General features: G+C 36.4%; 1 protein-coding gene across 3 annotated transcripts; it reads left to right on the top strand.

Moving 5' to 3' along the window:
* Positions 1–3,134: 3,134 nt before the first annotated feature.
* Positions 3,135–7,377, top strand: LOC113300045 (L-aspartate oxidase, chloroplastic-like). 3 transcript variants are annotated; one of them, XM_026549190.1, is made up of 9 exons: positions 3,135–3,322; positions 3,759–3,888; positions 4,027–4,146; positions 4,388–4,745; positions 4,835–5,077; positions 5,260–5,316; positions 5,490–5,570; positions 5,998–6,059; positions 6,194–7,377. In XM_026549190.1, exons 3-9 carry the CDS (start codon positions 4,037–4,039, stop codon positions 7,203–7,205), a joined length of 1,923 nt encoding a protein of 640 aa, XP_026404975.1. In that variant the 5' UTR covers positions 3,135–3,322; positions 3,759–3,888; positions 4,027–4,036; the 3' UTR covers positions 7,206–7,377. The 3 variants fall into 3 exon arrangements, with proteins under 3 accessions (XP_026404975.1, XP_026404976.1, XP_026404977.1); XM_026549191.1 differs by having other exon boundaries at positions 3,768–3,888; XM_026549192.1 differs by having other exon boundaries at positions 3,779–3,888.
* The last annotated feature ends 3,314 nt before the right edge of the window (positions 7,378–10,691 follow it).

Here is a 10,691-nt window from a genome sequence, read left to right on the forward strand (position 1 = left end):
TATCTTGAAAGACAAATTAAATTTTCATACTTGTTAGAATTCAAAACTTTATAGTTCGGATACAACTAGATTGATCCTGGATATTGATTTTTGAGATCGTCCAATAACTCTTCGACACAATCAGGTACACAGACCTATATACAATCTAATTCAAGGGTCTTTGCTTTGATATGCTTATGATTGTATTAGGTTTATCCATGCAGATTTTCGAACAAAAAAGTTGGTGGTGTACTTGGTATCCTTTCCTTTTCAAGATTCAATGATAAACCTAGCGAAACAAATTCTTCGTCCCAAGTATAATTGAAATCGACGCAATAGAATGAAAATCAACATATTTCGAATCCAATTTCAACATATCAGAATCATAATTTTTATTAACAAATTACTTATTAGCGTATTCACAATATTGATTTGAATAAAAGAAACCCCTTATTACTAATTTTTAGTTTGGGATTAAATGTTTAATTTTTTACATACATCTACCTGATAGTTGAAATTCATACTATAAAATAATGTTCAATTTTGATAAAAAGAGGTGTGACATATATAACTGTGCAACTAATTTATTTGAGTATAGAGTAAAAACGTATGCAAGTGTGTCATCTCTGATGTTAAATAAATCCAAAATTTATCATGTATTGATGAGTCACGTTTGATCGAGACATGCTATAGTTGTATTTAGATTGCTCCAAAGCAACATAGGATGTGTGGTCATGTTCCTGTCACGGGCTTATTTCTAATACAATTTTGCTTACCCCTTAATCTCTTAACTTAAAACTCCAAAGACCAAAGTGAAGGCCTAATTTGCATGCCACACCAGGCATGGACACATTACTCTGTCTTATAAGTTGTTTTTTAAATTTTGATTACAGTTTCTTTAACCATGCAGTGAGGTCCTTGAGGAAGAGATCTCATCAAAGTTCGACACTTAGTGATACTTCATTAGAGTGCAATTATGCCTTTAGCTCCAGATCCTACAAAACTAAACACTTACAAGCAAGGAAAGAAATGGGATGATTTGGTTCCTGCATTCATTGACCTTGATACAATTAAAATCATGTGATTATGTAATTGTTAGATATATGAATAGATTGGAGTTACCATTACTACCAAGAGAGATTATTATCCTCCAAGAATAAATCCTAAACCTGGAGATGAGCACAAGCTTTACTAATTGACGGACCTACAGAGTCACTATACAGAAAGCAACAACTGAATTGGGATGATTTTAGTATATGATTTCAAACAATAGATAATTTACTTTCGGTGCATCTTTTCAAGGGAAGTAACTTGTTCTGGAAAAGTTTTGAGTACTGACTTTTGGTTTGTCTTGATATATCGGTCTTTAACGTCTGTGTTAAATGTTCTTTTATTTTAATGTTTTTGTTTTATAAAATTTTACTGAATACCCTTCTGAAATAACATCGCGTAACTAATTTCTTACTTTTTGATTTTTAGAAGTTAAAAACTACTTCTCGGTATATATCCAAACACCCTGTGAAGATAATAAGATACCAAAACGTGTATATCTAAATAATATTACATCGCCTGGTATGACCGGTCCCAACAGTGAAATCCAAAGATTGTGCAATACTGAAGTTAGTAGTCTGACTGATGGAGCTGCATAGTCCGACGATGTAGCGCCAACATGGCTGAGATAAGAAAGGCTACTTAGCACATGCATTACTATGTGATAGTGTTGCATATCCTTATTCAGAGTTAGCCCAGCTCAAGGAAGGAAGGAATGATGAAATGAAAGTCAAAGAATGATTTAGACATTGTTCCAGGCATTAGCCAAGGCTTGGACAATGCATATGCAACACTAGCGTTGAAACATGCGACATTGTTGTCTATTGCCCGACAAAAAGAATACAAGTGATGCACCTAAAGTATAAAGCTGAACCAAGCAGCAAGGCGAGAGTCGATTGGCATGGCTTTACTCGGATGTTGGCATCCAAATGAGCGAAGTACATGGACGAGATGAATGTAGCGCTAAGTTGGCTGCATACTGGAATAAGCCAAGTTGTGTGCAGCGTGATGTTGGTTGTGCATTGGCCTACGCCAAGTTGTGTATAGCGCGATGTTGGTTGGATGTTAGCTAAAACTATCAGTTACGAAGTATGTCTGCATCACATGCATGCCAGAGAAAAGAGTGAGTTAGAAACGGTTATAAAGTGGCTTTATAACCGAGTTTGGCATATCCTAGCTGTTCAAGACATGTTTGGCCTATTTTTGCAAGCCAGCACAAAAGTTAGCAGTTAAAAAGGCATTATGGAAGTTACGGAAACTGCCTATGGACAGATTACTGTTCATAGGCTGTGCAAATCAGTTTTGCGCAGATTGACCTGGTTCTTGGCAATATAAATAGGCCAAAGAACCTTTGCAAGTGCAAGTCTTCACGTGTAGAGGAACCACACCGCAATAAAGAGTGTTTATTTAGGTTTATAGAGAGAATAAGCATGTAAGTCCATTGGTTTGACAAAATCTTGTAATCTTCCCCTTAAGCTAATGAAAGTGAGCTTGTTGGTTTGGATGTTTGCCTTAGTATTTTGTTGATTCGAAAGTACTTCCCAAGTTCCGTGAAGCATATACATGGTATCAACCCCTTTTTGTAGTACGGGCTGCAAGAGAGAATTTAAATAAGCCTTTTGTTACGTACTTAGAGTAGTGTGGCTGTTTGCAAAAGTGCAAACTTATACGGCTCAAATACGAATAGGTGATGAGAAATTACTCAACCACCGTGTTGTCGAGTCATAATTGCGCAAAAATTTACTTTGAGGCATGGCGTAACACATGGCTACTAGGTGCATTTTCATTTTGACTATCGCATCTGCCCGACAACACTATATATATTTTTTTCATTTTTCTCTTGAATACGATCACACATATATCAACATGCTTCAAAAAAGAAAAAATTACGAGTCAACGACAACCCAATTCATAGGATTTTAGATTTAGAATTTAAAGTACCATAAAAAATGATGACAAAAGTAGAAAGTAAAATATTAGTAAAAAAAGAAGAGAACGAAACGAAAAGAAGGAAAGAGCGTGGGCCACGGATTTGATCGCCAAATTGCACGTAGTTCAAGGAGGACGTTTCTTGACAAAACAAAGCTCTGCCGCCGAGAGAGAAAGAAGACGAAAAAGAAACAAAGGAAAAAGTTCAAGATACTAGAATTTTTCATTTTCAATAAAATATAAAATTGAAGCTTGAGAATCTCTGCGGTTTTGTTTCTTTGTTTTTTAGATTGATTGTTTTCGAATATCATAAAAACCAAGGAGTTGGAATTCACACTTGGGCTAAATTCAACAGAGAAGAACAGTAAGTGTATTGATGATATTCACTATCTATTTGATTCATTCATTGTTGTAAAAAATATCAGGTTTTGCAATTTGCGTTTGTTCTATGAGTTGTTTTATTTGATTCAACATCTTTGATTTTCATTTAGGATAGACTTCAAATATTTTTAAGACATGGGTAGTCACCATATATTTGGTTTTTCAACAAGTTTATTATGGATGCGTTATGTTGGAGGACATGCTTCAGTTTTTGTTTTGATTATGGAGGCGTTATGTTTGGTTTTTCAACAAGTTTATTATAGTGAAGCTGCCTTCTGAGGAAAATTGAATCTGTTAAAGGATCCAGTGTTTACCTAAAGTTCGATTTTCTTTTGTGCATTCATTATGGTATAGTATGGATGATCTGCAAAGACTTATGTTAGTGCATACTTCTTCATGTTTTTTCTGACTACACTCAGTTTGTGAAGCACACTTAAAGAATCTGCTAGCGAGGAGGAATCTTGTGTAGTTGGAAGCATCTGTTTGTTCGAAGAATAATCAGCAAGTTTGGAGTTTGTGTCTTTAAAAGAGCAGCTTGGTCGTGTACTGGTATGTTTCCATTTCGGCTAAAAAATATTTCTTCTGTTTTGTTTCGACTAACTATAACACTTACTGAAGAAAACAAATGTAAGTTCCGAAGGACTTCCATCATTTTGACACCTAAACTTGATTGCTTTTTCCTAGCAGAATTATTGCAATGGCGACAGGCCTCGTATCTGGAAGTTCCGTTTTGTACTGTAAACTTAAGTTGTATAAGCAACATGGTTACAAAGAAGCTTCTTGGGCATCTGGCGTGACTTTTAAAAGGTGCTCAAAAAGAGAGATTTCGTGATATGGATTCAATTTTATAAATTTCTGTCTTTAGTACTATCTAATTGAATGGTTGGCTATTGCATCTTCCCATGGAATCATGTAAATTCGACTATATAGATTTAATTTCTTTTCTAGGCTGTCATGTTAGAAGATACTATATGTTGTCACTTAGATAGCATTTGTGTCATGGTTATTGTTTAATGGGAAGGCTAAAATCTTGCTGACGATGTTACAGGTCATGTGGAGTTTCCAAGTGCTTGCAGGTTCGAGAGCACGAATTCTTCAGAACTACCTTTACTAATAACAGAGCCCCATTCAGACCTCTTACTACTGTATCATGCCTCGGAAATGATGCCACCAAGTATTTTGACTTTGCTATCATTGGCAGTGGAGTTGCTGGCCTACGATATGCTCTCGAAGTTTCAAAACATGGATCTGTTGCGGTGATTACAAAAGCTGAGCCTCATGAGAGTAACACAAATTACGCGCAAGGTGGTGTCAGTGCTGTTTTGGGCCCTTTAGATTCTGTAGAGAATCACATGCGGGATACCATTGTGGCAGGGGCATACCTATGTGATGAGGAAACTGTCAGAGTAAGTTCCACTACAGAGTAATCGTAAATGGCAAAAATATTGTTCGAGCCTCCAGGTCTCTCTCAATTTTATTTTTTAGCTCCATACAGGTGGTGTGTACAGAAGGTCCTGATAGAGTCAGAGAACTAATTGATCTTGGTGCGTCATTTGATCATGGAGAAGATGGGAACTTGCATCTAGCGAGGGAAGGAGGGCACTCTCATCACAGAATTGTTCATGCTGCTGACATGACAGGAAGGGAGATAGAGAGGGCCTTACTGAAAGCAGTTCATGACAGTCCTAACATATTTATGTTTGAACACCATTTTGCTATAGATTTGCTGACTTCTCAGGTTTCCTATTCCTCTTGTATTAAGATCAATTGCTCTGTTCATGTGAAGTATTACAATGAAATAACTTTAAAGTAGCAGATCTTGCACTTATAAGAGGAATTTTACTTCTTTTTGTTTTCGGTTTAAAGAAGCTTCAATATGTTGATTCGTTTTCCTCAAAAACATGTTTGTATGAACTGCAGGATTGCTCAGAAATTTATTGTCATGGGGTGGACACCCTGAATTCCGAAACACAAGAGGTGAAATAACTGAATTCTTAACAGTAACTCCTCATATTCAGAACTTCATTTTGTAGAAAGCAATCCTTGTCTTGGATTTTTTTTTATTTACCATTAAGAACAGTTCAATGATGGCTGATCACAAACCCTCTATAGTTTTACTCTTTTAACTTCTCAAAGGTGTGAAATTTCAGGTGGTTAGATTTATGTCAAAGGTAACTTTACTTGCATCTGGTGGAGCAGGGCATATTTACCCCTCAACTACTAATCCGCCGGTATTTCTTAATCTCTGGATTTGTTTCTGCTTTTTTTTCAGAAGCATTTACTAGTGTGGCTTAAAGGAAATGGGATTCTCCATTACAATTTCACCAGTTTCAATCCACATACTAGTGTGTTTTCTTAAGTTCATTCTGTAACCCTCTTTCTAGTTTCTAAGTCAAGTTTTCAATTACAAGTGCAATTAACATTTCTACCAATTCAGAAAAAATTGACGATTATATATAAAAAACACCTACTATCATATACAAACCAACCACCTGGGTTATTAGATCCGGCAACCTTATTATCATATAGTAACATAATAGTTTTTTTCCGGATGAGACAGTAACAAGATACGAGTTTTATTTTTCTATAAAGTATATCATCCCTTGCTCAGGTTTTGCACATTCTGTTGCCATCTGATTCATCTGTGGTATTTCACAGGTAGCCACTGGTGACGGGGTGGCCATGGCTCATCGAGCACAAGCTGTGATCTCCAACATGGAGTAAGTAATTAACCATTAAATTTTTTGATGTTATATGTGCTGGTGCCAAAACATATGAAGTGTAATGGATCTTTAATAGGTGATGATTTAGTTTGATGATTGAGAAAATTTTAAGTTCCTCATTTGTTTCTCAGGTTTGTGCAGTTCCATCCAACTGCATTGGCAGATGAAGGTCTTCCAACCAAACCAACAAAAATCCGGGACAACTGTTTTCTCATTACAGAGGCTGTCAGAGGAGACGGAGGCATCCTATATAACCTAGGTATGGAAAGGTTCATGCTTCAATATGATGAAAGAGCTGAACTTGCTCCAAGAGATATAGTGGCTAGAAGTATAGATGACCAACTAAAGAAACGTAATGAGAAGTATGTCCTACTTGATATAAGCCATAAACCAAGGGAAGAAATCCTTGCCCACTTTCCGAACATAGCTGCTGAGTGCCTACGGCATGGACTGGACATTACCAGTGATCCAATACCTGTTGTCCCTGCTGCTCATTATATGTGTGGTGGGGTCCGCGCTGGACTCCATGGAGAGACAAACATCCGTGGGTTATATGTGGCTGGTGAGGTAGCATGTACTGGGTTGCATGGCGCAAACCGACTTGCAAGCAACTCATTGCTTGAAGCACTCGTGTTTGCACAGCGGGCGGTACAACCTTCTATCGAGCACATGGAAGATTCACATCTTGATCTTAGTGCTTTAGATTCTTGGGCTCGTCCTGTTATACCTGTCTCTTTAGGGAACTCGGTACTGGAAGAGATAACACAGAGAACGAGGGATGTGAGGGAGGAGCTTCAATCAATAATGTGGGATTACGTGGGAATTTTAAGGTCCACTAGTCGACTGAAGATGGCAGAGCGAAGGATTGGAGAGCTAGAGGCTGAATGGGAAGAGTATCTGTTTCAGAAAGGGTGGGAAGTGTCGATGGTGGGACTTGAAGCAGGTGAAATGAGAAATCTGTTCTGTTGTGCAAAGTTAGTTGTCAGCAGTGCACTATCACGGCACGAGAGTCGTGGACTTCACTTTACTATCGATTTTCCTCATTTACAGGAGAGCAAGAGACGGCCTACAATCATCTTCCCGTGTTCGCCAGTAAAGGGTAGATGGAGTTCTCAACAACCACACAAACAACTTCATTGTTGAAATTAGCTGCGAAGGTAAAAGAAAGAAAGCAAAACGAAATTGTATTTGAATCATATACACATCTCATTCTTATAGTTTACCCATTTAATCATTTAAAAGCACAAAACTATTATTGGAAGCAAAACTGTAATTGAAACAACAGTAAAAATTGGAGCCATGTTTATCTTCATCACACGGGAGCATGAGCATACTGTTCATGGTTTTGTCACATGCATCGTTTTTTCTTAACAATGATGAAATCGCTTTTCAGTGGGCATGGAGTTAAAAATCTTATCCACGGTGCATCAATTATTACTCGATCAAAATTTTGTTTTCTTTCTTAACACTGGTAGTCTGGTACATTACAAGGCCCGCCCTTCAGGTAAAGGTCTCTGGTCCCTTTATTAGGAGACCAAAATAAAGAATAAGTCACAGAGATAGAGTTTTACAGTCTCTCTAAATCTTTGGCGTGGCCTAATAGGCTTGGCACTTGAACTCTCCAGCCATCAGTTGTTGGTAGATGCATATTTTTTCCATCTATAAGATAGCGGCATACCACCAAATGTATTTTCACTTCCCTACTCTTGGGTTGGCTTTACACCATGAGACTTTTACCCAATTATCAGGCATACCCATTGACAGAGGAACTCGCATAAGATTGCAAATTTTTGGTGCACAAGAACGGGATGAATTTGGATTGTAATGTATAGATTGTTTGCTCCCTTAACAGCAAAGAATTTTAAAAAAATAAAAAATGAAGCAATCAGAGTGGGATGCTGAAAAGGAAGAAGAAAGAAGCAAAAAAAGACAATACGACCACAAGAAGTTACACCCGAAAATTAACATGGTTTAAGAAATAACACGAGCTGGTATTAGAGCAAGTATGATAAGATTGTTTTCTGAATATAGAAAGACAAAGATAACAACATTCAGGAATAAATGGAAAGGTGGTTTTTGATGTGGGTTGTGAAAAATGTACTATTCCCAAATAAGAACGATATTGTTTCGAGAAGCTGGCTAAGGATATTTTAGATCTGAATATACTTCAAGTTATTATGGTATCTATTAACAGTAAACATATTAAATTATTTTTTTCATTATTGTTGGACGCTTGATCAATAGTCGTCAATAATTTTTAAGTGTTTATGGTTTTGTAGCCTTGTTTTTTGTGGTATTTCGGATGTCTATTCCCAAACATAATAGACTTCAGCAAGGAAGATTTTCATCCTTCACCAGACGGTCGGTTATATAATGAGAAATAAAGACAGAAAGGAAGAGGTGGACAATATGATATTGCTACTCATTCAATGTCAGCGGTTCGTAACCAAATGGACAACTAACCTATCTTTCAAACAACATGGATCCTGTGGTTGGGAAGTCGATGGAAAAATAAAAAAGAGGCGGTACATGCAAAATGCATTTCCAAATGACATAAAGTGTTTTTTGATCCACTTGACAACAATACTGTGTACTTATGAGAACTGTGTCTCAGACAAGTTGCTGAATTACAGCAGTAATCACCAGATACGCTGATATACATTGTTGCCAACTAATTGTACGCCAAATATGAACCTTATACCTTAAAAATACAAAGAGGTCTACGATGCGGAGTACTCAGAGTGGTGGAGTCGAAAATCTGTTGGAACCCCGAGATTGTTAAACATGAAGGAAAAGAGATGTGTATGTCACAAGATCCTAATGCTTATGTTCATCGCTCATCAAGATACATTGATCCACTTCCCCTTACATAATGCTTTGAAAATCCATATGTTGTGGTATAATAATACTAAATAATTCTCCACATTTTTGTCAACAAGATTGACAAAGGCGAAAAACAAGGATCGTAATGAATTAAAACAAAAGAGTTATCCAGATTGGAGAACACATACCAGCTTTTGTTACGATTTCACCATGTAAATTCAGTTTCATCAAGGGGATATATAGGTACAAGCACACGTACAATTCCACAGCCACACTCGCCACAAAGATATGACAGTTAAGCACATGTTCAAATTGAACTCTCCCCCATTTGATGTCATCCCCAAAATAACTACATGAGCAAACTTTCTCTAATAAAAAAAGAAAGATTTTATTTGAACTTAAAAAAAATTTATTGGCAAGTTACGAACAAAGTAGATCTGTATCCAATATTTTTCTCTCTTCTCGAAAATTTCGAACAAATAAGTTAAAAATAACGAGCCTAATGTTAGAGGCACCAAGATACGTTATTTTCATGTGAAATAATCATCGACAAAAATTATTCTCTATCCAGTTACAAACAAAGAGGACAATTTATTATCATATATGGATGTAGAGATTAAAATTCTCGATCTTGTTCGCCGGCAGTTACGCATTCAAGGAGGAAATGCGAGAACTGCGACCATATTACGAAGTACATGCAACATATTCACAAAAGTGTAATCGTGGGAAGATTAATATTGCAATTCTCAAAATAGTTTACTCCTCTTTTAGCCAGTGACGAACATAAAGAGTTAAGAGCTTAACCTATGAGAACATATGAGGTATCTGTTCTAATCACCAGGAATATGATAGCAAAGAAGTAAGTATTGACTAAAGGGGAGAACATATCACCGTAGTATTGCTTCAAAGTTGTAGTGCAATTGAACTTTGAGGAAGGTAACAATACTATATTTTTGGTATAACAACCATTGAGTTCATTGATTTTATCACTCTAGAATAATCAGTTAGAGCTACTCAGGAATACTCGTTTAGAACTACTCGGGATTATTCTCATAAGTTGTTAACACTGCGGAACTTCAACAACAATGCAGCTGAAATGATCATATGCAGAACCATAGAAGAAATTGGAGAACGAATAATTCCAGATGATGTTGAAGAACCAAGGAAATCAAGCATAATGGATGTTGAGCTGAAAGATCGATTTATTTTGGATCCTTCTGTATTGATAGTTTTGTCGCTAAAATGGACAAAGGGGGAGATCGTTAGAGCACTGCTCGATCTAACTCGCAAAAGTTGCTATCTCAATCTTGTTGTCAATATTAAATGCACAAAACTATATTTTGATTTGTATTCTACTTAAGTCAAGTCTCGGACTAGGCTTGAATATGGTAGTTGAGTATCATACATCATTGAATAAACCTCGAAGATTGGACATCAAACAAAGATATTTGGAGAACTTCATCAACAAAGACGTATGTGAAGAATGAACCAATCTATTTACTCACAAGTATTACCATTCTATCCATATGAGACTATGTCGGATGACTTCTAATAGATATTGCAAAGAAGAAGTTTCAAGTCAAGCTTGTCTTGTTAAACACCTCAAAATATGATTCAAGCAATGAATGTTCATAGGTTCTTAAGAATCTTAGTGCAAAACAATTTATTGTTCAAGAACTATATTTGTGGATTATTTGAAAATTTTCCAAGCAATCATATTTATATATATGACGATTGGGAATATTTCAAATATCTAAAAGAGGTTTTTCAGACCTAATGAAAATATGGACTTAGGGTAAATACGCA

The sequence above is a fragment of the Papaver somniferum genome, chromosome 7 (assembly GCF_003573695.1).
Source record: "Papaver somniferum cultivar HN1 chromosome 7, ASM357369v1, whole genome shotgun sequence".
NCBI lineage: Eukaryota > Viridiplantae > Streptophyta > Magnoliopsida > Ranunculales > Papaveraceae > Papaver > Papaver somniferum.

Excerpts from the sequence above, each read along its gene's own strand:
- LOC113300045 (XM_026549190.1), top strand. The coding sequence starts at position 4,037 with ATGGCGACAGGCCTCGTATCTGGAAGTTCCGTTTTGTACTGTAAACTT. Across the intron at positions 5,078-5,259 it reads TAGATTTGCTGACTTCTCAG|GATTGCTCAGAAATTTATTG; the intron begins GTTTCCTATTCC and ends TATGAACTGCAG. Across the intron at positions 6,060-6,193 it reads GCTGTGATCTCCAACATGGA|GTTTGTGCAGTTCCATCCAA; the intron begins GTAAGTAATTAA and ends TTTGTTTCTCAG.